General features: G+C 68.5%; 1 protein-coding gene across 1 annotated transcript in view; it reads right to left on the bottom strand.

Annotated features, from left to right (window-relative positions):
- Nucleotides 1-26,052, bottom strand: part of PLEC (plectin) — a gene marked incomplete at its 5' end in the record, with an annotated part of 36,429 nt that overhangs the window by 7,213 nt on the left and 3,164 nt on the right. Inside the window, 20 exon segments of the mRNA XM_084280236.1 lie at nucleotides 75-3,455; nucleotides 4,895-4,993; nucleotides 5,670-5,774; nucleotides 6,647-6,730; nucleotides 8,090-8,446; nucleotides 9,225-9,363; nucleotides 10,194-10,372; nucleotides 12,773-12,930; nucleotides 14,027-14,210; nucleotides 14,297-14,423; nucleotides 14,946-15,100; nucleotides 15,807-15,959; nucleotides 17,141-17,175; nucleotides 17,178-17,265; nucleotides 18,408-18,503; nucleotides 20,092-20,196; nucleotides 21,082-21,243; nucleotides 22,627-22,704; nucleotides 23,876-24,191; nucleotides 26,027-26,046. Of these exon segments, the coding sequence (XP_084136362.1) occupies nucleotides 75-3,455; nucleotides 4,895-4,993; nucleotides 5,670-5,774; nucleotides 6,647-6,730; nucleotides 8,090-8,446; nucleotides 9,225-9,363; nucleotides 10,194-10,372; nucleotides 12,773-12,930; nucleotides 14,027-14,210; nucleotides 14,297-14,423; nucleotides 14,946-15,100; nucleotides 15,807-15,959; nucleotides 17,141-17,175; nucleotides 17,178-17,265; nucleotides 18,408-18,503; nucleotides 20,092-20,196; nucleotides 21,082-21,243; nucleotides 22,627-22,704; nucleotides 23,876-24,191; nucleotides 26,027-26,046 (6,021 nt within the window).

The raw sequence follows: 26,052 nt of genomic DNA, 5'->3' as shown, positions 1-26,052 counted from the left end.
CGCCACACGGCCGGGGAGAGGGACGTCCTCCCTGCGAACCACCACCGCTAAGGGGGACCCGGAGAGCCCAGTACCTCCTCCGCCTTCTGCTGCAGCGACAACGCCTCCCGCTTCAGCTTCTCCTTCTCCTGCTCCAGGTCGGCGATGGCTCTCCGCAGCTTCTCGGCGTCCTGGTCGCTCTGGTGCCGCTGGATCTCCAGGGTGTGCACCAGCGTCATCTTCTCCTGGGTGGCCAGCTCGGTCTCGTGCAGCCTCTCGCTGATCTCCTCGGCCTGGCGCTTGAACCGCTTGGCCTCCTCCTCCGCCTTGGCCTGGGCCACGCTCATCTCCGCCACGTGCAGCTTGAGGCGCTCGGCCTCGGCCGTGATCTCCAGCTGCCGCCGGCGCTCGGCCTCCAAGGTCTTCTGGAAGCCCTCGGTCTCCTCGGCCAGGCGCTGCTGCATCTGCTCCTTGTCCTCCTGCAGCCTCTTGGCGTGTTCCTGCGCCAGGTCCTTCTGCTTCTGCAGCATCTCTGCCTCGGCCTTCAGCCGGGTGGCCTCCTGCACCGCCTGCATCTTCTCCTTCAGCATCTTCTCCGCCAGCGCCCGCTGCTGGGCCAGGTCGTCCTCGGCCAGCTTCCGCAGGCGGGCGGCCTCCTGGGCCTCCACGCTGAGCCGGGCCACCTCCTCAGCCACCTGCTTCATCTTCTCGGCCTCCTCGGCCAGGAACTTCTGCGTGTTGTCCTTGTCCTTGAGGATCAGCACCTTGTTCTCCTCCTCGATCCGGCTCTTCAGCTTCGCCAGCTCCTCCATCTGCACGCGGACCTTGAAGAGCTCCTCCTCCACCTGGGCCTTCTGCCGGACGGCGTCGCTCACCTCCTCCTTCAGCCGCCCCAGCTCCTCGTCCAGGATGCCCTTCTGGTGGTCGGTCTCCTCCAGCTGCAGCTTCACCTTGGTCAGCTCCTGCTCCACCTGCGCCTTCTGCCGCAGCGTCTGCTCGGCGAACTTCTTGTGCTTCTCCATCTCGGCGTCCGCCAGCTGCTTCTGCCGCAGGGCCGCCTGCTCCGCCTGCGCCCGCTTGGCCGCCTCCAGCTCGGCCTCCTTCCGCAGCTTCTCGGCGTCGGCCTGCGCCTCGGCCTTGGCCTGCGCCTCCTCCTCCGCCCGCTGCTTCAGCCGCTCGGCCTCCTCCACCCGCTGCCGGGACAGGCTGGCGTCCTGCTCGGCCTTGCTGCGGGCGAACTCGGCCTCCTCGGCCGCCCGCCGGGCGCGCTCGGCCTCGTCCCGCAGCTTGTCCAGGAGGCTCTGCTCCTGCTGCCGGGTCTGCAGCAGCTCCTGCTCCTTCTGCTGCACGGCGGCCAGGTGGGCCTTCTCCTCCGCCGCGATCCGCTTCTGCGCCGCCTCCCGCGCCAGCTGGATCTGCCGCTCCGACTCCCTCTCGGCCAGCTCCTTCTGCCGACGGGCCTCCTCCACCATGGCCTTCAGCCGCTCCACCTCCTCCAGGGCCAGCCGCCGCTGCCGCCCGGCCTCCTCCTCGGCCGCCAGGATGGCCTGCACCTTCTCCTCGGCCTCCCGCCGGCGGCCCTCCTCCTCCAGCGCCAGCGCCCGCTGCCGCTCGGCCTCCCGCTCAGCTTGCTCGCGGCTGCGCTGCACCTCCTCGGCCTCCCCGCGGATGCGGCTCAGCTCCCGCTCCAGGTCGGTCTTGCCGGCCGAGGCCTTCTCGAAGTTGGCCTTGAGGGCGCGGATCTCCTCCTCCACCTGGCGCCGCTGCCGCAGCGTGTCCTCCACCAGCCCCTTCTGCCGCTCCAGCTCGCTCTCCGAGGAGCGCTTCAGCAGGGCGATCTTCTCCTCGATGTCCTGCTTGTGCTGGGCCGCCTGCTCCTCCAGCAGCTTGCGCTGGTAGGCCTCGTCCTCCGCCAGCCGCCGCAGCCGCTCGTTCTCCGCCTCCTTCTCCTTCAGGGCGATCTCCGCCTCCGCCTTCAGCCGCGAGGCCTCGTTGATGGCGGCCAGCTTCTCCTTCAGGATGCGCTCGGCCTCGGCCCGCTGCCGGCCGGCCTCGTCCTCCGCCAGCTGCCGCTGGCGCTTGGCCTCCTCGGAGAGGGCGCGGAGCCGGGCGGCCTCCTCGGCCAGCTCCCGCAGCTTGCTGGCCTCGGCCTCCAGCCGCTGCTTGGACTTCTCGCTGGTGGAGCGCGACTCCTCCTCGGTCTTGGCCTTGCTCTCCAGCAGGACCTCCATCTCCGCCCGCAGCTTGGCCAGCTCCTCCTCCACCTCTTTCCTCTTCTGGATGGCCTCGCTCACCTCCGTCTTCAGCCGGAACAGCTCCTCCTCCAGGAGCAGGCGCTGCTGCTCCCCGTTCTCCATCTCGGCCTTCAGCCGGATCAGCTCCTGCTCGGCCGCCAGCTTCTGCTGGGCCGTGCCCTCCGCCAGCTCCCGCTGCTTCTCCAGCTCCTCCTCCGCCAGCTCCTTCTGCCGCAGGGCCGACTCCTCGGCCTTGGCGCGCTTGCGGGCCTCCCGCTCCGCGTCCTCCTTCTGCTTCTCGGCCTCCTCCTGCGCCAGGGCCTTCTTGTGGGCCACCTCCTCCGCCTGCAGCCGCAGCCGCAGCGCCTCGTTGGCCTTCTGCCGCCAGCGCTCCAGCTCCTTCTCGGCCTCCTCCCGCGACTGCTCGGCCTCCAGCTGCTGCTTCTTCAGCCGCTCGGCCTCCTCCTGGAGGTGGGCGACGGTGATGTGCTCCTGCTGCAGCGACAGCTCCAGCTGCGCCGTCTTCTCGGCGAAGGAGAGCCGCTTGCTCTGCAGCTCGGCCTCGGCGCTGCGCTGGGCCACCTCCTGGGCCACCTGGATCTGCCTCTCCTTCTCGGCCTCCGCCTGCCGCATCCGCCGCTCGGCCTCCTCCGCCTGCAGCCGCAGCTTCTCCAGGTCGGCCACCGCCTTCTGCTTCTCCCGCGCCGCGTCCCGCTCGGCCTGCACCTTGCGCTTCAGCTCCTCCTCCGCCTCCCGCTTCTTCTGGCTCTCCTCCTTCACCTGCCGCCGCAGGCGCTCGGCCTCCTCCTGCGCCTGCCGCTTCTGCCGCTCGGCGTCCTCGGCGCGGGCCCGCAGCTCCCGCAGCTCCGTCTCGGCGCCCGCCCGCTGCTTCTCGGTGCTGTCCAGCTGCAGGCGGATGAGCCGGATCTCCTCCTCCACCTTCTTGCGGTTGTGCTCGGCCTCCTCGATCAGCTTCACCTTGGACTGGATCTGGTGGTCGGAGTTCTGCCGCAGCTGCAGCAGCTCCTGCTGGATGTTCTGCTTCTGCTGCTCGGCGTCCACGGCCACCACCTCCCGCCGGGTGACCTCCTCCTGCATGCGGAGCTGCAGCTCCCGCGCCTCCGCCTCCGCCTGCGCCTTGGCTTTGGCGTGGGCCTCGGCCAGCTGCCGCTGCTTCTCCAGCTGGGCCTCCACCTCCGCCAGCCGCTTCCTCTCCTCCTCCTTCAGCTTCTCGGCGGCTTTCTGGAGCGGGGGGGAAGAGGGTGCGGAGAGAAAACAAGAGAGAGAGAGAGAGGGGGAAGAAGAGAGACAAATCACAAGGGATGCGACCAGAGCCGCGGCGCCGGGCACAACCACGCGCCACCAAGAGATGGGGCGCTCCGGGGGCGGAGGATGCAAGTGGGATGGATGGCTCGGGGGTCCCCGGGGCTCCCCGCCAGCTCAGGCGGTGGCACCGGCTTCCAGAAGAACATATGGCAGAGAAGGGGGGGACACGCGTGCGGCTGCGGCGTCTCACGCAGCGCGGCGCAGGCGGGCAGCGGGGCGCAGACAGCAGCACCAGAAGCGGGACGGCCCGTGGCCCACGGGGAAGGAGGGACAGAGCGTGAGCGAAGCCCGAGGCGATGGAGACAGATGTGAGCAGCAGCTGGCCAACCAACACCACACCGTGCCCGAGCCCCGCTGCCGTGCGCGCCGTGGCTCCCCGTGCCAGAGGGAGGTGCTGGCGCCGCGGGGAGAGACCGGAGGGGAGCAGAGGGGAGTGGGTGGCCAGGAAAGCTGTGAGGACGTGGAAGAGCGACCCGGTGTCCGGCCCATGCTGCCCGGAGCCCCCTTCACCGACGGTGTGCTGAAGAGGGGACGCGGCTCAGGGCCGTACCACGGGGCGCCGCATGCACCGCGAGCAAGGAGCGTACGCGGGGGGGGGAGCCAGACCCCTCATGCCACAGAGATGGGACCCCTCAGGCCACCCCAGCGAGGGCTGAAGGGAGAGGAGGCAGAGGAGGGTGAGAAGTGTGGGAGGAGGGTGAGCAGCGAGGGAGGAGGGTGAGCAGCGTGGGAGGAGGGTGAGCAGCGTGGGAGGAGCGGCTCTCCGGGGGGAGTGCAGGCTGTGGGGGTGATGCAGAGGGGGTGCCGTGGGGAGGGGGGGACATGCAGGGGGGTGAGTACCTGGTGCGGGGAGGCCAGAGTCCTCCTGGTTTTATTTACCCTCCATTAGATCCCCACCAACACAACCATCCCCCAAGACAAAAGCACCGGCAAAGCAGCTCGACTCCAGGGGGGGTGGGTGGGTAGGGGGGCAGAAACCAAGAGTTAGAGAGGTTACACCGAGACCCCCAAGCCCGGGGGGGCTCCGGCCCGCGGCGCCCGTGCCCAGCGGCCATGCAGGTGCCGGCTGCGCCGCGTGTATCTGGGAAGTGCCTCCTACCGCCAGCCCCACCGCAGCCCCACGGTGCCGGCTCCCTGTGCCGCCCACCCCGGCTCGCCGACCCGCTGCGCCCAGAGCCAACAGCTTCAGGCTGGTGGGTGGGGGGTGCCCAGCCCGGAGCGGGGTGAAGGGTCTGCAGACCCCGTGTTAGTGATGGGGGGTGTGCCGGTGGCCATCAGGGACCCGGTGTTAGGCGGTGGGGAGAAGGCAGCCGGTGCTGTGCCGGCACCGCGCCCGTGTGCCGCGGCTCCCCTACCTCCTCCTCCTCCAGGCGCCGCAGCGTCTCGGTGATGAACTTGATGTACTGGCTGGTCAGCGTGGTCAGCTCGCTGTACCGCGTCCGCAGGTCCACGTACTACGGCAGAGCGCGGCGCTCAGCACCGGCTGGGGGGCGGCACCGCCGCGGCCCCCCAGCTCAGACCGGCTGCCCCCCCCGGCAGTGGGGTGGGCTCAGGAGCACGGCAGCCCCCCTGCGCCCACCCTTTCAGCCCCCCCAGCTCCAGCCGCCCAGCCCAGGCACAGGCTGGGACCTACGGGGCAGCCCAGGCACCCATGGGGCAGCCCAGGGACCTGTGGGGTGACCCAGGGACCTGTGGGGCGGCCCAGGAACCCATGGGGCAGCCCAGATACCTGTGGGGTGACCCAGGGACCTGTGGGGTGGTCCAGGGACCCATGGGGTGACACAGGGACCTGTGAAGTGGCCCAGGAACCTGGGGGGTGACCCAGGGACCCGTGGGGTGACCCAAGGATCCATGGGGTGTCCCAGGGACCCGTGGGGTGGCCCAAATGCCTGTGGGGCGACCCAGGGAACTGTGGGGTGGTCCAGGGACCCGTGTGTCCCAGGGACCCATGGGGTGACCCAGAGACCTGTGAGGTATCCCAGGGACCCATGGGGCGGCCCAGGGACCCATGGGGGGCCCAGGGACCCGTGAGGTGACCCAGGGACCCGTGGGGTGACCCAGAGACCTGTGGGGTGACCCAGGGACCCATGGGGGGCCCAGGGACCCCGCAGGAGGTGCAGCCCCCCTCACCTCCTGGATGATGCTGTCAGATGCAGACTGCACTTTGGGCTTCTTGGCCGGCGAGGCCACCGGCTCCACCTGAGCCTTGAAGGTGACGAGCTGCAGCTCATAGTCCTGTGGGGAGAGGGGTCCTCAGTTCACCCTCAGCATCCTCAGCACCCCCCAGCATCCTCAGTGCACCCCCAGTATCCTCAGTGCACCCCCCAGCATCCTCAGTGCACCCCCAGCAACCCCAGCACCCCCCAGCATCCTCAGTGCACCCCCAGCATCCTCAGCACCCCCCAGCATCCTCAGTGCACCCCCAGCACCTCCAGCACCCCCCAGCATCCTCAGTGCACCCCCACCACCCCCCAGCATCCTCAGTGCACCCCCAGTATCCTCAGCACCCCCCAGCATCCTCAGTGCACCCCCAGTATCCTCAGCACCCCCAGTATCCCCAGCACCCCCCAGCATCCTCAGTGCACCCCCTCCAGCATCCTCAGCACCCCCAGCATCCTCAGCACCCCTGCAGCATCCTCAGTGCACCCCCAGCACCCCCCAACATCCTCAGTGCACCCTCAGCATCCTCAGTGCACCCCCTCCAGCATCCTCAGTGCACCCCCAGCACCTCCAGCACCCCCCAGCATCCTCAGTGCACCCCCCAGTATCCTCAGCACCCCCCAGCATCCTCAGCACCACCAGTATCCTCAGTGCAACCCCAGCACCCCTCAGCATCCTCAGTGCAACCCCAGCACCCCCCAACATCCTTGGTGCACCCCCAGCATCCTCAGCATCCCCCAGCATCCTCGGTGCCATCCAGCATCCTTGGTACCAGTGAGCATCCTCAGCACCCCCCAGCATCCTTTGCACTGGCCAGCATCTTTGGCACCCCCCAGCATCTTTGGCACCCCCCAGCATCCTTGGTGCCCCCCCCAGCATCCTTGGCCCTGGCGAGCCCCTCTGGCACCCCCAGCCCCTTCGGCCCCTTCCCGGCGGGCCCCCCGCACCTTGATGGCGTCGATGTACTGCTTGGCGTAGCGCTGGCACTCCTCCACCTTCTCCTTGTTGCGGTCACACTCCTCCAGCAGCTCCTGGGGGGGGATATTGGGGAGGGGTCAGCTCAGGACCCCCACACCCGCCCCGCCGCAGCCGGGCACCGCCGAGCGCCCCGGTGCCACCGCTGTGCCACACCACCGGCACCGCCAGCACCGCACTGCCACACTGCACTGCCAGCACCGCACCACCGCACCGCTGCACTGCACCACCACACTGCACCACCGGCACCGCCGGCACTGCACTGCCACACTGCACTGCCAGCACCGCACCACACCAACAGCACCACACTGCACCACCACACAGCACCACTGGCACCACACTGCACTGCTGCCACCGCACCACCGCACCACACCGCCGGCACCACACCGCACCACCGGCACCACATTGCACCACCGGCACCGCCGGCACTGCACTGTCACACTGCACTGCCGGCACCGCACCACACCACCGCACCGCTGCACTGCACTGCCACACAGCACCACCGGCACCACACTGCACCACCGGCACCTCTGGCACTGCACTGCCACACTGCACTGCCAGCACCGCACCGCACCACCGCACCGCTGCACCGCACCGCTGCACTGCACCACCACACAGCACCACCGGCACCACACTGCACTGCCGGCACCGCATCGCACCACCGCACCGCTGCACTGCACCACCACACCACACCGCCGGCACCACACTGCACTGCTGGCACCACACCGCCAGCAGCACACCGCACCACTGGCACCGCACCACTGCACTGCCGGCACCACCACACTGCCGCACCGCGCCACACCACCAGCACCACACCACCACACTACACCACTGGCACTGCACCGCCGCACTGCCACACCGCACCACCACGCCGGCACTGCACCACCACACTGCACTGCTGGCACCGCACCTCTGCCCCGCCACACCGCCCCGCTGCACCGCCGCCACCCTGCCGGCACCGCACCGCACTACCACACTGCTGCACTGCACCACTGCACCGCACCACCACACCACTGGCACCACACCACACTGCCGGCACCGCACTGCACCACCACACTGCTGGCACTACACTGCACCACCAGCACCGCACCACTGCACTGCCGGCACTGCACCAAACCGCCAACAGACACCACACCACTGGAACCATACCGCCACACTGCACCACCAGCACCGCACCACCACACTGCTGCACTGCACCACTGCACCGCACCACCACACCACTGGCACCACACCACACTGCCGGCACCGCACCGCAGCACCACACCACTGCACTGCCGGCACTGCACCAAACCGCCAACAGACACCACACCACTGGAACCATACTGCCACACTGCACCACCAGCACCACACTACCACACCGCCAGCACCGCACCACCAGCACTGCCCCGCCGGCACCACCCCGCGCGGCACCGCACCTTCTCCTGCAGCAGCTGTTCCCGCACGCTGTTGCTGTCGGTGATGGGCACGGCCTGGAGCTGCTCCTGGCGCTGCCTGGCGTCCTGGATCCAGCGCCGCAGCCCGTCGCAGCTCTGGCGGTAGTAGCGCAGCTGGCGGCCCAGCTGGTCCAGCTCGCGCTGGCGCAGGTCGCTCTGGGCCAGGACGGCGCGCCAGCGCTCCAGCAGCTGCTGCACCCGCTCCCGGTACCGCTCCAGGTCCACGTCCCGCTCGCTGTGGCCTCGCACCATCCGCTCGTTCACGTCCTTGGCCTTGCTCAGGTCGGTCTCCAGCGTCTCGAAGAAGGGCTGGTGACCCTCCGCCTGCGCCCGCAGCCGCTGCGGCGGGGAGCGCCGGGGGGGTCAGCGCCGGACCCTCGCCGGCATCCCACACCCTTCTCCAGCCACCCACCCCTCACTGGCATCCCACCCCCTTCTCCAGCCCCCCACCCCTCCAGCCCTCACCAGCATCCCACCCCCTTCTCCAGCCCCCCACCCCTCACCGGCATCCCACCCCCTTCTCCAGCCCCCCACCCCTCACTGGTATCCCACCCCCTTCTCCAGCCCCCCACCCCTCCAGCCCTCACCAGCATCCCACCCCCTTCTCCAGCCCCCCACCCCTCCAGCCCTCACCGGCATCCCACCCCCTTCTCCAGCCCCCCACCCCTCCAGCCCTCACTGGCATCCCACCCCCTTCTCCAGTCCCCCACCCCTCCAGCCCTCACTGGCATCCCACCCCCTTCTCCAGCCCCCCACCCCTCCAGCCCTCACCGGTATCCCACCCCCTTCTCCAGCCCCCCACCCCTCACTGGCATCCCACCCCCTTCTCCAGCCCCCCACCCCTCACTGGCATCCCACCCCCTTCTCCAGCCCCCCACCCCTCACTGGCATCCCACCCCCTTCTCCAGCCACCCACCCCTCCAGCCCTCACTGGTATCCCACCCCCTCCAGCCCCCCACCCCTCCAGCCCTCACTGGTATCCCACCCCCTTCTCCAGCCCCCCACCCCTCCACCCCTCACCGACATCCCACCCACCTCTAGCATCCCATCCCCTTCTCCTGCCCTCACCAGCATCCCACCCCCTCCGGCCCGGTGCCGGCGCCGGCGCAGCCGTTACCTTCAGCTCGGCCTTGCTGGCCTCCAGCTCCTGGAGATCGGCCGGCACCGTCTGCACGTCCTTCAGCTGCTCCTCGTACTTCCGGAGCAGCTCCTCAGCTCCCTGCGTGCTGCGGATCACCAGGCTGATGGTCTTCAGCCTGCGGAGAGCATGGGATGAGCTGGAGAGCTGGGGAGGGGATGGGATGGGATGGAATGGGATTGGGATGGGATGGAGAGCTGGGGAGGGGATGGGATGGGATGGGATGGGATGGGATGGAGAGCTGGGGAGGGGATGGGATGGGATGGAATGGGATTGGGATGAGCTGGAGAGCTGGGGAGGGGATGGGATGGGATGGAATGGGATTGGGATGAGCTGGAGAGCTGGGGAGGGGATGGGATGGGATGGGATGGGATGGGATGGAGAGCTGGGGATGGGATGGGATGGGATGGGATGGGATGGGATGGGATGGGATGGGATTGGGATGAGCTGGAGAGCTGGGGAGGGGAAGGGATGGAATGGGATTGGGATGGGATGGAGAGCTGGGGAGGGGATGGGATGGGATGGGATGGGATGGGATGGGATGGGATGGGATGGGATGGGATGGAGAACTGGGGAGGGGGTGGGATGGGGATGGGGATGGGAGTGGGATGGGATGGTGATAGGGATGGGGATGGGATGGGCTGGGGTTGGGGATGGGATGGGATGGGATGGGATGGGATGGGATGGGATGGGGATGGGGATGGGACAGGGATGGGGATGGGATTGGGATGGGGATGGGGACTGGGATGGAGATTAGGATGGGATGGGGGTGGGGATGGGATTGGGATGGGGATGGGGACTCGGATGGGGATTAGGATGGGATGGGATTGGGATGTGATGGGGATGGGATTGGGACTGGGATGGGCCAGTCCAGCTCCCCAGGACCCCACTCCAGCCACGGGCGCGGTGGGGGCGGTGGGGGGGCCGCGGCTCCGGCGCAGCGCTCACTTCTCCAGGTAGATGCTGGAGAGGCTGTAGACCTGCTCCATCTTCTGCAGGGTGACCTCCAGCTCGGAGCGCAGCACCGGCGCCGAGCCCGCCGGCTCCGGCTGCGCCAGCACCTCGCTGCTCTTCTCGCTGACCGTGTCCAGGCTCCTGCGGATCCCCTCCAGCTCCTGGTGCGTTTGCTGGGGGGACAGGGGGGGTCCCTCAGTCCCTGACCACCCCCAGTGCCAGCCAGCCCACCCCCGGCACCATGCCGTGCCCACCCCCGGCACCACGCTGTGCCCAATGTTGGCACCACGCTGTGCCCAACACCGGCACGACGCCGTGCCCATTCCTGGCACCACCCCATGCCCAATGCTGGCACCACACTGTGCCCAACACCAGCACCACGCCGTGCCCAACACCAGCACCATGCTGTGCCCAACGCTGGCACCACGCCGTGCCCAATGCCAGCACCACGCCGTGCCCAACGCTGGCACCACGCCGTGCCCAATGCCAGCACCACACTGTGTCCAACGTCGGCACCACGCCGTGCCCAATGCCAGCACCATGCTGTGCCCAACACCGGCACCACACCGTGCCCAATGCCGGCACCACGCTGTGCTCAGCACTGGCACCACTCTGTGCCCAACGCCGGCACCACGCTATGCCCAATGCTGGCACCACGCTGTGCCCAACACCGGCACCACGCCGTGCCCAATGCCAGCACCACGCTGTGCCCATCCCCGGCACCGGCCCGTGCCCAACGCCGGCACCAGCCTGGCCCCGGAGGGGAAGGCGTGGGAGCGAACCCCAGCAGCACACGTGTCCTGGCACGTTGCACAAGCGTGTGAACACAGGAGTGAACCCCACTGGCACGTGTGTCCTGGCATGTCGCACAAGCGTGTCGGCGCACACGTGTGCCAGCACACACATGTGCCAGCACACACACACTCACACCCCCCCGTGCTCACCTGCTGCTCGGCCAGGCGCTGGGCACACGCCCGCAGCGGCTCCGTGTCAGAGCACACACGTATCAGAGCTCACACACGTGTCATTGCACACACATGTAACATACCTGCTGCTCAGCCAGGCGCCGGGCGCACTCCTGCAGTAGGTTGGTGTCAGGTCACACACACGTGTCAGAGCTCACACACGTGATCACACACATGTGTGTCATTGCACACACACGATCACACACACACACGTGTGTCATTGCACACACACACGCTCACACACACGTGTGTCATTGCACACACACACCCCCATGTACTCACCTGCTGCTCGGCCAGGCACTGGGTGCACTCCTGCAGCAGCTTGGTGTCAGAGCACACACGTGTCAGAGCTCACACACACGTGTCATTGCACACACGTGTGCTAACACACACACATGCCTCACATGCTGCTCGGCCAGGCGCTGGGCGCACTCACGCAGTGGGTCGGTGTCAGAGCTCACACACACAGACACACACACACACACGTGTCACTGCACACACATGTGCTCACACACACACACACGTGTCATTGCACACATGTGTCATTACACACACATGTGTAACCCACCTGCTGCTCGGCCAGACGCTGGGCGCACTCGCGCAGCGGGTCGGTGTCAGAGCTCACACACACGATCACACACACATGTCATTGCACACACATGTGCTCACACACACACACATGTGCTCACACACACATGTCATTGCACACACGTGTGCTCACACACACACACACGTGTGCAACTCACCTGCTGCTCGGCCAGGCGCTGGGCGCACTCGCGCGGCGGGTCGGTGTCAGAGCTCACACACACGATCACACACACATGTCATTGCACACACATGTGCTCACACACACACACATGTGCTCACACACACATGTCATTGCACACACGTGTGCTCACACACACACACACGTGTGCAACTCACCTGCTGCTCGGCCAGGCGCTGGGCGCACTCGCGCGGCGGGTCGGTGTCAGAGCTCACACACGATCACACACACGTCATTGCACACACGTGTGCTCACACACACACGTCATTACACACACGTGTGTAACCCACCTGCTGCTCGGCCAGGCGCTGGGCGCACTCGCGCAGCGGGTCGGTGTCAGAGCTCACACACACACACGTGTGCTCACACGCACACACACACACACACACACACGTGTGCCTCACCTGCTGCTCGGCCAGGCGCTGGGCGCACTCGCACAGCGGGTCGGTGTCAGAGCTCACACACATGATCACACACACGTGCCACTGCACACACGTGTCATTGCACACACATGTCATTGCACACACGTGTGCTCACACACACACGTCATTACACACACGTGTGTAACCCACCTGCTGCTCGGCCAGGCGCTGGGCGCACTCGCGCAGCGGATCGGTGTCAGAGCTCACACACACATGATCACACACACATGTCATTGCACACACGTGTGCTCACACACACGTGTCATTGCACACACGTGTAACCCACCTGCTGCTCGGCCAGGCGCTGGGCGCACTCGCGCAGCGGGTCGGTGTCAGAGCTCACACACATGATCACACACACATGTCATTACACACACGTGTGCTCACACACACATGTCATTACACACACGTGTAACCCACCTGCTGCTCGGCCAGGCGCTGGGCGCACTCGCGCAGTGGGTCGGTGTCCAGCGGCAGCCGCAGCCGATGCACCGTGCGGCTCTCGCAGCTCTCCAGCCGCAGCCGGATGTCCTGCAGCTCCGAGATGAAGCTGCGGCACAGGGACTCATCCTGCTCGCCTGCAACGGGACACGGGCGACGGCTCAGCACCCTCCGGCTCCTCAGCACCCTGCAGCTCAGCACCCTGCAGCTCCTCAGCACCCTCCGGCTCCTCAGCACCCTCCGGCTCAGCGCCCTCCGGCTCAGCACCCTGCAGCTCCTCAGCACCCTCCGGCTCAGCACCCTGCAGCTCCTCAGCACCCTGCAGCTCCTCAGCACCCTGCAGCTCAGCACCCTCCGGGTCCTCAGCACCCTCCAGCTCCTCAGCACCCTGCAGCTCCTCAGCACCCTCCAGCTCAGTACCCTCTGGCTCAGCACCCTCTGGCCCCATCAGCACCCCAGGGAGCATGGCACAGTGGGGTGGCTCAGCACCCTCCGGCCATGGCTCAGCACCATTCAGCCCCATTGGCACCCCAGAGAGCACGGCACGGGCAGGGGATGGCTCAGCACCCTCCAGCTGTGGCTCAGCACCCTCCAGCCCCATTGGCACCCCATGGGGGAACAGCACAGGGAGGGGATGGCTCAGCACCCTCCAGCTGCATCCCAGCACCCCCCAGCCCCATTGGCACCCCAGGGAGCACAGCACAGGGAGGGGATGGCTCAGCACCCTCCAGCCCCATTGGCACCCCAAGGGGAGCACAGCACAGGGAGGGGATGGCTCAGCACCCTCCAGCTGCGTCCTAGCACCCTCCAGCTGTGGCTCAGCACCCTCCAGCCCCATTGCCACCCCAGAGAGCACGGTCCGGGGAGGGGATGGCTCAGCACCCTCCAGCTGTGGCTCAGCACCCTCCAGCCCCATTGGCACCCCAGGGAGCACGGCACAGGGAGGGGATGGCTCAGCCCCCTCCAGCCCCATTGGCACCCCAGAGAGCACAGCACGGGCAGGGGATGGCTCAGCACCCTCCAGCTGTGGCTCAGCACCCTCCAGCCCCATTGCCACCCCAGGGAGCACAGCACAGGGAGGGGATGTCTCAGCACCCTCCAGCCATGGCTCAGCACCCTCCAGCCCCATTGGCACCCCAGGGAGCACGGCACAGGGAGGGAATGGCTCAGCCCCCTCCAGCCGTGCCCCAGCCCCCCCGGCCGCGCCGCAGCCCCCCGTGGGCAGCCCCTCACCTTGCTGGTGCGAGCGCAGCAGCAGCTCGTACTTGCGGGCGCAGGCGCCGTAGTCGCGCTCGGCCTGCAGCCGGTCGTCGGGCTGGAAGCGCCGCGAGTCCTGGCTCTCCCGCAGGAAGTCCTGGTAGTGGGTGTCCAGGCTGCGCAGCGCCTGCCGGCACTCCTCCGCCGGCACCGACCGCAGCTGCGGGCAGGGGGCTGTCAGAGCCCTGCCCAGCCGGCCGGGGGGGATGAGGGGAGGGACGGACAGAGGGACGGACGGACACTCACGGTGAGGTGGGTCCAGGACTGGATCTGCTGGATGTCGCGGGTGAGCAGCTGCCAGGCCAGGAGGCTGCGCAGGTCCTGGTGCAGCTGCTGCCAGAGCTCCAGGAGGTGCCGGTGGGTGTCCTCCAGCCTGGGGGGGAGGGGTGGTGAGTGGGGGGAGGTGGGGACCACGTGGGTGGGGGGTGGGAATAAGGCGGTGCCATGGGGACACCAGGATGGGATGGGATGGGATGGCGATGGGATGGGATGGGATGGGATGGGATGGCGATGGGATGGGGATGGGATGGGGATGGGATGGGGATGGGGATGGGATGGGATGGGATGGGATGGGAGGGGGATGGGATGGGGATGGGATGGGATGGGATGGCATGGGGTGGGTATGGGATGGGATGGGGATGGGATGGGATGGGATGGGATGGGATGGGATGGGATGGGATGGGGATGGGGATGGGGATGGGGATGGGATGGGATGGGAGGGGGATGGGATGGGGATGGGGATGGGATGGGATGGGGATGGGGATGGGGATGGGGACAGGGATGGGGATGGGATGGGATGGGATGGGGATGGGGATGGGGATGGGGATTGGGGATGGGATGCGGATGGGATGAGGATTGGGGAGGGGGACTGGGGAGGGTCCCAGCCCGGGCTCACCCCTGCACGGCGTCCAGCGCCTCCTGGTTGGGGGGGGGCACGAGGAAGCAGACGGAGGGCACGACGGCCTCGCTGCCCCCCGCGCTCAGCACCCGCCACTTGTGGGTCTGGGCGGCGCTCAGCAGGCGGCACGTGTCCTGCTTGTGCACCGTGATCTGGGGGGCACGGGGGGCACGGGGGGCGTCAGCCAGCACCCCTCCCCAGCTCCCTGACAGCCCCCAAGCTCCTCCCTGCCCCCGACCCCCCCGCCAGCCCTCCGTGCCCCCCAGCTCCTCCCAGCCCCCCACGCCTCCCAGCTCCCTGCCAGCTCCCTCCGCCCCCCACCAGCCCCCCAGCTCCTCCCCAGCCCCCCACACCCCACCCCAGCCCCTCATGTCCCCAGCTCCTCTCCAGCCCCCCACGCCCCCCCCAGCCCCCCATGCCCCCCAGCTCCTCTCCAGCCCTCTGTGCCATCCAGGTCCCTGACAGCCCCCCAAACTTCTCCCCAGGCCCCCTCCAGCTCCTCCCCAGCTCTCTGCCAGCACCCTGGCCCCCCAGGCTACTCCCCAGCCCCCCCAGCTCCTCTCCAGCCCCCCACGCCCCCCCCAGCCCCCCATGCCCTCCAGCTCCTCTCCAGCCCTCTGTGCCCTCCAGGTCCCTGACAGCCCCCCAAACATCTCCTCCCCGGCCCCCCCCAGCCCCCCCCCAGCTCCCCCCCAGCTCCTGCCCGTCCCCCTGGACCCCCCAGCACCCCCCCGAGCTCCCTCCCAGCTCCCCGAAACCCTTGTCCCCAGCTCCTCTCCAGCCCCCTGAGCCCCCAGCTCCCCACCAGCCCCCCAGGTCCCCACCATGAGCCCCCAGGTCCCCCCAGCCCCCCCGTACCTCCATCTGCTTGTAGTCGCAGACGGCCTGGAGGGGGATCTGGCCCTGGGGGGGGGTCCCGGTGTCGCGGGGCTTCAGCTGGACGATGGTCTGGGCGCGGCGCCGCAGCCCCCCCAGCTGCCCCTCCAGCTCCAGCAGCTGCTCCTTCTGCTCCTGGGCACGGGGGGAACACAGCGGGGTCAGGGGGGCTGGGGGGGCCCTGCTGCCGGGGGGGGGGGTCGGGGGGCTGGGGGGGCCCTGCTGCTGGGGAGGGGGGTCGGGGGGACCCCGCTGCCATGGGGCAGGGGGCTCTGCCCATGGTGTGGGTCCCGGGGTGGGGGTTCCCAGGGCGGGGATCCAGGGCGGGGTCCCAGGTGGGAGTCCCAGGCTGGGGGTCTGGGTGGGGGGGGGTCAGGCTGGGGGTCCCAGACTGGGTGTCCGGGTGTGGGGGGGGTCAGGGTGGGAGTCCTAGGCTGGGGGTCCCGGGGGTGATCAGGGTGGGGGTCCCCGGGGTGGTGTCCTGGGGGGGTCCCAGGCTGGGTGTCCAGGATGGGGGTCAGGGTGGGTGTCCCAGGCTGGGGGTCCGGGGGTGGTCCTGGGCGGGGGGGGGAAGGTTGGGGGTCCCAGGCTGTGTGTCCGGGGGGGGTCCAGGGAGGGTCCCAGGCTGGGTGTCCGGAGGGGTCTGGGGGTGTCCCGGGGGGGTCCCAGGCTGGGTGTCTGGGGGGGTTCCCAGGCTGGGTGTCCGGAGGGGTCTGGGGGTGTCCCGGGGGGGGGGGGTCAGGGTGGGGTTCCCAGGCTGGGGGGTCCGGGGGGGTTCCCAGGCTGGGTGTCCGGGGGGGTCCCAGAGGGGTCCCAGGCTGGGTGTCCGGGGGGAGTCCCGGGGGGGGTCCGAGGGGGGGTCCCAGGCTGGGGGTCCGGGGGGAGGTCCCGGGGGGTTCCCAGGCTGGGTGTCCGGGGGGGGGTCCCGGGGGGGCGGTCCCAGGCTGTGTGTCCGGGGGGGGTCCAGGGGGGTCCCAGGCTGGGTGTCCCAGAGGAGGTCCCAGGGGGGTTCCCAGGCTGGGTGTCCTGGGGGGGTCCGAGGGGGGGTCCCAGGCTGGGGGTCCGGGGGGAGGTCCCGGGGGGTTCCCAGGCTGGGTGTCCGGGGGGGGGTCCAGGGGGGGTCCCAGGCTGGGGGTCGGGGGTCCCGGGGGGGTCCCGGGGGGGTCCCAGGCTGGGTGTCCGGGGGGGGTCCCAGGGTGGGTCCCGGGGGGGCGGTCCCAGGCTGGGTGTCTGGGGGGGTCCCGGGGGGGTCCCAGGCTGTGTGTCCAGGGGGTCCCGGGGGGGTCCCATGCTGGGGGTCCCGGTGGGGTCCCTACCTGGCAGTCCTGCAGCAGGTCCTGCAGCCGCGTGGCGTGGTGCCGCGGTCGCAGGTTCCGCGCCGCTCCAGCGCCTCCTGCGCCCGGCGCAGCTGCTCCCGCGCCTCCCCCACCTCCGAGAAGAACTGGGGGGCACGGGGGGGTCAGGGGGGTTGGGAGGTTTGGGGATGCCGGGGGAAGGGTTTGGGGGAGGATTGGGGGGGTAAGGTGGGGCGTTGGGGGGGGTTATGGGGATTATGGGGGTGTTGGGGGGGATTAGAAGGGTTTTGGGGGTGTTGGGGGCATTTGGGGGGAGAAAGGGGGGTTTGGGGAAGGTTTGGGGGGGTGATGGGAGGTTGGGGGGTTTTAGGGGGGTTAAGGGATGTTAGGGGGTGTTGGTATGGGGTTTGGGGGGGTTTAGGGGGGTTTTGGGGGTGTTAGGGTGGGGTTGGGGTGCTGGGGGTGGGGGTTTAGGGGGGGTGAGGGGGGTCTTTGAGGGGGGGGTTGAGGGGTGTTTGGGAGGGTTTGGGGGGGTTTGGGGGGTTAAGGGGGGTGTTGGGAAGGTTTGGGGGGGGTTGAGGGGATTTTGGAAGGTTTGGGGGGGCAAGGGGGGTTGAGGGTGTTGGGGTGGGGTTTGGGGGTGTTTGGGGCAGGGCTGGGGGGGGGTTGGGGGGTGCTGTGGGGGTGTTGTTGGGGTGTTGTTGGGGTGTTGTGGGGTGTTGTGGGGGTGCTGTGGGGTGTTGTGGGGGTGCTGTGGGGGTGTTGTTGGGGTGTTGTGGGGGTGCTGTGGGGGTGCTGTGGGGGTGTTGTTGGGGTGTTGTGGGGGTGTTGTTGGGGTGTTGTGGGGGTGCTGTGGGGGTGTTGTGGGGGTGTTTTTGGTGTGTTGTTGGGGTGTTTTTGGTGTGTTGTTGGGGTGTTTTGGGGGTGTTGTGGGGGTGCTGTGGGGGTGCTGTGGGGGTGTTGTTGGGGTGTTGTGGGGGTGCTGTGGGGGTGTTGTTGGGGTGTTGTGGGGGTGTTGTTGGGGTTGTGGGGGTGCTGTGGGGGTGTTGTGGGGGTGTTTTTGGTGTGTTGTTGGGGTGTTTTTGGTGTGTTGTTGGGGTGTTTTGGGGGTGCTGTGGGGGTGCTGTGGGGGTGTTGTTGGGGTGTTGTTGGGGTGCTGTGGGGGTGTTGTTGGGGTGCTGTGGGGGTGCTGTGGGGGTGTTGTTGGGGTGTTGTTGGGGTGTTGTCGGGGTGTTGTGGGGTGTTGTTGAGGTGTTGTTGGGGTGTTGTTGGGGTGTTGTGGGGGTACCTGGAAGTAGGCGGTGTTCTCCCTCAGGTGGGTCTCGACGCAGCAGCACAGCTGCAGCATCCAGCTCCACTGCGTCTGCAGCGCCGCCAGGAACGCCTGCGACAGGCGGCACCGGCTGTCAGGGCCGCCTGTGCCCGGCCGCCTGTGCCCAGCCGCCTGTACCACACCACCTGCACCCTGTTGCCTGCACCCTGCTGCCTCTACCACACCGCCTGCACCCTGCTGCCTGTACCCTGCTGCCTGTACCACACCGCCTGTGCCCGGCTGCCTGTACCACACCGCCTGTGCCTCGCCGCCTGCACCCTGCTGCCTGTACTGCCTGTACCCCGCTGCTTGTACCCTGCCACCTGTGCTGTACTGCCTGTACCGCCTGTACCGCCTGTACCGTGCCGCCTGTACCGCCTGTACCACTTGCACTGCACCGCCTGTACCGCCTGTGACAGGCAGAGCAGAGGGTGTGATGTGCCCCCTGTGCCACCTGCACTGCCTGTGCCACCTGCACTGCCTGTGCCATACCGCCTGTACCACCTGTACCCTGTCCTCTGTCCCCTGTCCCGCCTGTGACAGGCAGAGCACAGGGTGTGATGTGCCCCCTGTACCCTGCCACCTGTACCACCTGCACTGCCTGTACCACACCGGCTGTCCCGCCTGTCCCGCCTGTCCCCTGTCCCCTGTCCCGCCTGTTGTGCCGCTCTGCCTGTACCGGCTGTACCACCTGCACAGCCTGTACCACCCCCCCTGACCCCAACAACACAGCCCCCCAACCCCACAGATACCCCCAAGCCTCAACCCCCCCCAACACCCCCATCCCCCTCCAGCCCCCCTGAGACCCCAGCCCCCCCAAACACCAACACCCCCAGCTCCCCCCAGTCCCCCCTGAGCCCCCCAGGCCCCCCAAACCCCAAACCCCAGCCCCCCAGCTCCCCCAAACCCCCAGGTCCTGCTGAACCCCAAACATTCCCAGCCCCCCCCCAAACCCCAGCTCCCCCCAGTCCCCCTGAGCCCCCCAGCTCCCCCAAACCCCCAGCCCTCCCAGGTCCCCAGTTTCCCCAGTCCCCTGAACCCCAACACCCCCACCTCCTCCCAGTCCCCCCAGCCCCCCCACACCCCCAGCCCCCCCAAACCCCATCCCCCCCAGCCCCACTGAGCCCCCCAGCTCCCCCAGCCCCCCCACACCCCCAGCCCCCCCAAACCCCATCCCCCCCAGCCCCACTGAGCCCCCCAGCTCCCCCAGCCCCCCCACACCCCCAGCCCCCTCAGTCCCCCAGCCCCCCCACACGCCCAGCCCCCCCCGGTCCCAGTCCCCCCAGCCCCCCCAGTTCCCCCCAGTCCCCCCAGGTCCCCAGTTCCCCCCAGTCCCCCCAGCCCCCCCAGCCCCCCCAGGTCCCCAGTCCCCCCAGCCCCCCCAGGTCTCCAGTTCGCCCCAGCCCCCCCAGCCCCCCCAGGTCCCCAGTTCCCCCCAGCCCCCCCAGGTCCCAGTCCCCCCACCCCCCCCAGCCCCCCCAGTTCCCCCCAGCCCCCCCAGTCCCCCCCAGGTCCCCAGTTCCCCCCAGTCCCCCCCCAGTCCCCCCAGTCCCCCCAGGTCCCCAGTTTGCCCTAGTCCCCCAGCCCCCCCAGCCCCCAGCCCCCCCAGCCCCCCCAGTTCCCCCAGCCCCCCCAGTCCCCCAGCCCCCCAGCCCCCCACCTCCAGGGTCTGTCTGCCCGGGTGCTCCTCGCGCAGCAGCCGCTCCCCCTCGCTCTGCAGCTCCTTGATCCGCCGCTCCCGCAGCTCCAGCTCCCGCATCAGACCCTGGGGGGGGGCAGAGGGGGGGGGCTGAGCACCTGGGGGTGACCCCCCCACACCCCCACCCCAGCACCCTGCGGCTGTGGGGGATGCGCTGGGGGGGGGGGCTGGGAGCAGGGGAGGGGGGTGGTGACCTGGCTGGGGGGGGGGTAATGGGGGGGGCGGGGTAAGGGAGGGGGCTGGGGGATTTTGAGCACCCACCCCTGACCCCCCCAGGCAGGGCAGGGGTCTCTGAGCACCCCCCCAAACCCCCCAGGTGGGACAGGGGTCCCCAACACCCCCAGGCAGGGCAGGGGTCCCCAAACATCCCCCCCAAACACCCCCAGGCAGGGCAGGGGTCCCCAAGCACCTCCCCAGGCTTCAGAGGGGTCCCCAGGGGTCTCCAAGCTCCCCCCAAGATCCCCCCAGGCAGGCCAGGGGTCCCTGAGCATCCCCCCCAGACCCCCCCCCAGGGCTCAGAGGGGTCCCCAAGCCCCCCCCCGGACAGGACAGGGGTCCCTGAGCATCCCCCCAAGGCCCCCCCAGGCTCAGAGGGTCCCCAAGCCCCCCCCAGGGCAGGGCAGGGTCCCCAAGCCCCCTCCCCAGGGCTCAGAGGGGTCCCCAAGCCCCCCCCCATGGCAGGACAGGGGTCCCCAAGCCCCCCCAGACACCCCCAGGCAGGCCAGGGGTCCCTGAGCATCCCCTCCAAACCCCCCCAGGGCTCAGAAGGGTCCCCAAGCCCCCCCCCATGGCAGGGCAGGGGTCCCCAAGCCCCCTCCAGGGCTCAGAGGAGTCCCCAAGCCTCCCCATGGCAGGGCAGGGGTCCCTGAGCATCCCCCCCAAGCCCCCCCCAGTGCTCAGAGGGGTCCCCAAGCCCCCCCCGGCCCCCCGGCGCGGCGCGGCCTGGCGTACGGAGTAGGCCTCCTTCTTGGCCGCCACGTTGGGGTTGCGGTGGCTCCAGTCGAAGGCCACCTCCTCCTCCTCGCGCTGGCTCAGCCACAGCAGCTGCGCCGTGGCCGCGCCCACGAAGCTCTGCAGGGTCTCCAGGTGCCGCAGCCGCGACTTGGAGCCGTTCTGGGGGGCACGGGGGGCGCTGGAGCCGCGGGCGGACCCACAGCCCCCCGAGCACCCACAGCCCCCCGAGCACCCACAGCCCCCCAGCATGGCCCCACGGCCCCCCAAACCCCCACAGCCCCAACCCCACAGCCCCCCGAGCACCCACGGCCCCCCGAGCCCCCACAGCCCCAACCCCACAGCCCCCCGAGCCCCCACGGCCCCCCGAGCACCCACGGCCCCCCAAACCCCCACAGCCCCACAGCCCCCTGAGCCCCCCACGGCCCCCTGAGCACCCACAGCCCCAACCCCACAGCACCCCGAGCACCCACGGCCCCAACCCCACAGCCCCCCGAATCCCCACAGCCCCCTGAGCCCCCCACAGCCCCCCGAATCCCCACGGCCCCCCAACCCCCCACAGCCCCAACCCCACAGCCCCCCAAATCCCCACGGCCCCCTGAGCCCCCCCACAGCCCCAACCCCACAGCCCCCCGAGCACCCACAGCCCCCCAGCACGGCCCCACAGCCCCAACCCCACAGCCCCCCAAATCCTCATGGCCCCCCAAATCCCCACAGCCCCAACCCCACAGCCCCCCGAACCCCCACAGCCCCCCAGCCCCCTGAGCCCCTCACAGCCCCCCAAATCCCCACAGCCTCCCGAGCCCCCACAGCCCCCCAAATCCCCACAGCCCCCCGAGCCCCCACAGCCCCCCAAATCCCCACAGCCCCCCCAGCACGGACCCACAGCCCCCCAAATCCCCACGACCCCACAGCCCCCTGAGCCCCCCACAGCCCCCCGAATCCCCATGGCCCCCCAGCCCCCTGAGCCCCCACAGCCCCCCAAATCCCCACAACCCCCCAGCACGGCCCCACAGCCCCAACCCCACATCCCCCCAAACCCAGCACCCCCCTGGCATCGCCCCCCAAACCCCACAGCCCCCCAAACCCCCTCCCCCATCCCCCCACCCAGCCCCCGATCCCCCCCAATCCCCCCACAACCCCCTCCCCACCACCCTAATCCCACCCTCACCCTCCGTGCCCCCCCCAACCCCCCCGAACCCCCCAATCCCCCCAGCCCCCCCCCAGCCCCATGCCCCTCACCTGTAGCCCCCCCCAGCCCGTGACCCTCACCAGTAGCCCCCCAGTCCCATGCCCCTCACCAGTAGCCCCCCAGCCCCCCAGTCCCGTGCCCCTCACCAGTAGCCCCCCAGTCCCATGCCCCTCACCAGTAGCCCCCACAGCCCCACAGTCCCATGCCCCTCACCAGTAGCCCCCCAGCCCCCCAGTCCCATGCCTCTCACCAGTAGCCCCCCAGCCCCCCAGTCCCGTGCCCCTCACCAGTAGCCCCCCAGTCCCATGCCCCTCACCAGTAGCCCCCCAGCCCCCCAGTCCCATGCCCCTCACCAGTAGCTTGGCGTACTGCAGGTCCAGTTTGCCCAGACACTCCCGGTAGGCGCCGCGGGACGCGGGCGAGAGCTGCGCCTGGGGGGGTGGCACGGTGAGCGAGGACCCCCCCAGCATCCTCCCAGCACCCTCCCAGCATCCCCCCAGGATCCCCCCAGCATCCCCCCGACACCCTCCCAGCATCCCCCCAGGACCCTCCCAGCATCCCCCCCAGCATCCCCAGCACCCCCCCAGCATCCCCTAGCACCCCAATAAGCACCTCTATGGCATCCCCTGGGCACCCTCCCAGCATCCACCCCGGCATCCCCCCAGCATCCCCTGGCACCTCCCCAGTGTCCCCCCTGGCACCCACCCCCAGCATCCCCCCAGCATCCCCTGGGCACCCCTCCAGCATCCCCCTGGCACCCTCCTGGCACCTCTTGGCATCCCCCCCTGGTATCCCCATCACACCCAACCCTGGCATCCCCTGGGCACCCCCCAGCATCGCCCTTGCATTCCGCTGGCACCCCTGACATCCCCCCAGCACCCCTGGTACCTCCCCAGTGTCCCCTGGCACCCCTAGCATCCCCCCAGCATCCCCTGGCATCCCCCCCAGTGCCCCCCTGGCACCGCCCCAGCATCCCCTGGCATCCCCCCCAGTGCCCCCCTGGCACCCCCCCAGCATCCCCTGGAACCCCCCCAAGCACCTCTGTGGCATCCTCTGGCATCCCCCCTGGCATCCCCCCCCGGCATCCCCCCAGCACCCCCTCAGTGCCCCCCTGGCACCTCCCCAGTGCCCCCCTGGCATCACCCCCCAGCATCCTCCCAGCATCCCCTGGCACCCCAACAAGCACCTCTATGGCATCCCCTGGGCTCACCCCCGGCATCCCCACCCGGCATCCCCCCAGCACCCCCAGGCACCTCCCCAGTGCCCCCCCGGCATCACCCCCCAGCATCCTCCCAGCATCCCCTGGCACCCCAACAAGCACCTCTATGGCATCCCCTGGCATCCCCCCTGGCATCAACCCCCAGCACCCCTGGCATCCCGCCCAGTGCCCCCATGGTACCCACTCAACATGCCCTGGCATGCCCCCCAGTGCCCCCATGGCACCCCCCCAGCATCCCCCCAGCATCCCCTGGCACCCCCCCAAGCACCTCTATGGCATCCCCTGGCATCCCCCCTGGCATCCCCCCCCGGCATCTCCCCCCAGCATCCCCCAGCACCCCCAGGCACCTCCCCAGTGCCCCCCATCCCCCCCCCCTCCCGCACCTCGTCGGCCCGCGCCCGCTCGATCTTGGCGCGGAACTCCTCGATGGAGCGGTGCAGCGCGCGGTGCCCGGCCAGGTGCGACTCCACGGTGGGCAGGTCCACCCCCCACTCGGCGCCCGCCAGGCGCCGCTGGTTCTCCTCCACCCAGCCCAGCAGGTCCTGCAGGTACCGCAGCGTCGCCTCGTCCAGCTCGGCGCGCGGCCGCGGCGCCGCCGCCGCCACCGGCGCCGTCACCGGCGTCACCGCCGCGCCGGCCTTGAGCCGCAGGTTGAACTCGGTGCGGATGGCGACCAGGCGCTCGTGCAGGCGGTACACCCTGAGGGGGGATGGCACGGGGGGCACGGCATGGCACGGGGGCCACCCGCCCGTCTGTCCACAGGGACCTGTCCGCTGTCCATCCATCCCTCCATCCACCCATCCATCCATCCCATCCACATCCATCCATCCATCCATCCATCCATCCATCCATCCATCCATCCATCCCACATCCATCCATCCATCCATCCCATCCATCATCCATCATCCATCCATCCATCATCCATCATCCATCCATCCATCATCCATCCATCCATCATCCATCCATCATCCATCCATCCATCATCCATCATCCATCCATCCATCATCCATCCATCCATCATCCATCCATCATCCATCCATCCATCATCCATCATCCATCCATCCATCATCCATCCATCCATCATCCATCCATCATCCATCCATCCATCATCCATCATCCATCCATCCATCATCCATCCATCCATCATCCATCCATCATCCATCCATCCATCATCCATCCATCATCCATCATCCATCCATCCATCATCCATCCATCATCCATCATCCATCCATCCATCCATCCATCATCCATCCATCCATCCATCCATCCATCCATCCATCCATCCATCATCCATCCATCCATCCATCCATCCATCCATCCATCATCCATCCATCATCCATCCGTCCATCATCCATCATCCATCCATCCATCATCCATCATCCCTCCATCCATCCACCATCCATCCATCATCCATCATCCATCCATCATCCATCCATCCATCCATCCATCCATCCATCCATCCATCCATCCATCATCCATCCATCATCCACCCATCATCCATCCATCATCCATCCATCCATCATCCATCCATCATCCATCCATCCATCATCTGTCATCCGTCATCCATCCATCCATCCATCCATCCATCCATCCATCCATCCATCATCCCTCCATCCACCCATCCATCCATCCATCCATCCATCCATCCATCCATCCATCCATCATCCATCCATCCATCCATCATCCCTCCATCCACCCATCCATCCATCCATCCATCCATCCATCATCCATCCATCATCCATCCGTCCATCATCCATCATCCATCCATCCATCATCCATCATCCCTCCATCCATCCACCATCCATCCATCATCCATCATCCATCCATCATCCATCCATCCATCCATCCATCCATCCATCCATCCATCCATCCATCATCCATCCATCATCCACCCATCATCCATCCATCATCCATCCATCCATCATCCATCCATCATCCATCCATCCATCATCTGTCATCCGTCATCCACCCATCCATCCATCCATCCATCCATCCATCCATCCATCCATCATCCCTCCATCCACCCATCCATCCATCCATCCATCCATCCATCCATCCATCATCCATCATCCATCCATCCATCCATCATCCCTCCATCCACCCATCCATCCATCCATCCATCCATCCATCCATCCATCCATCCATCATCCATCCATCCATCCATCCATCCATCCATCCATCCATCCATCCATCATCCATCATCCATCCATCATCCACCCATCCGTCCATCTGTCCATCTGTCTGCCTGTCCATCTGCCCATCACTTCATCTGTCCATCCGTCCATCCCTCCTCCTGTCCATCCCTCTGTCTGTCTGTCCCTCCGGCCGGCCGGCCCCTGACCCCCGACTGTCCGTGTGTCCCCCTGGTACCTGTGGTACATCTGCCCACCCATCCCCCTGTCCGTCTGTCCTTCCCCCTCTCCGTCTGTCTGTCCCCCTGTCCGTCTGTCTGTCCCCCTGTCCGTCTGTCCTTCCCCCTGTCCGTCTGTCTGTCCCCCTGTCTGTCTGTCCCCCTGTCCGTCTGTCCGTCCCACCTGCGGTACATCTGCTCGCCCTGGGG

Source organism: Gallinula chloropus (assembly GCF_964237585.1).
Source record: "Gallinula chloropus genome assembly, chromosome: 2".
NCBI lineage: Eukaryota > Metazoa > Chordata > Aves > Gruiformes > Rallidae > Gallinula > Gallinula chloropus.
Note: the sequence above shows the minus strand (reverse complement) of the source record. Positions and strands in the feature narration are given on the sequence as shown.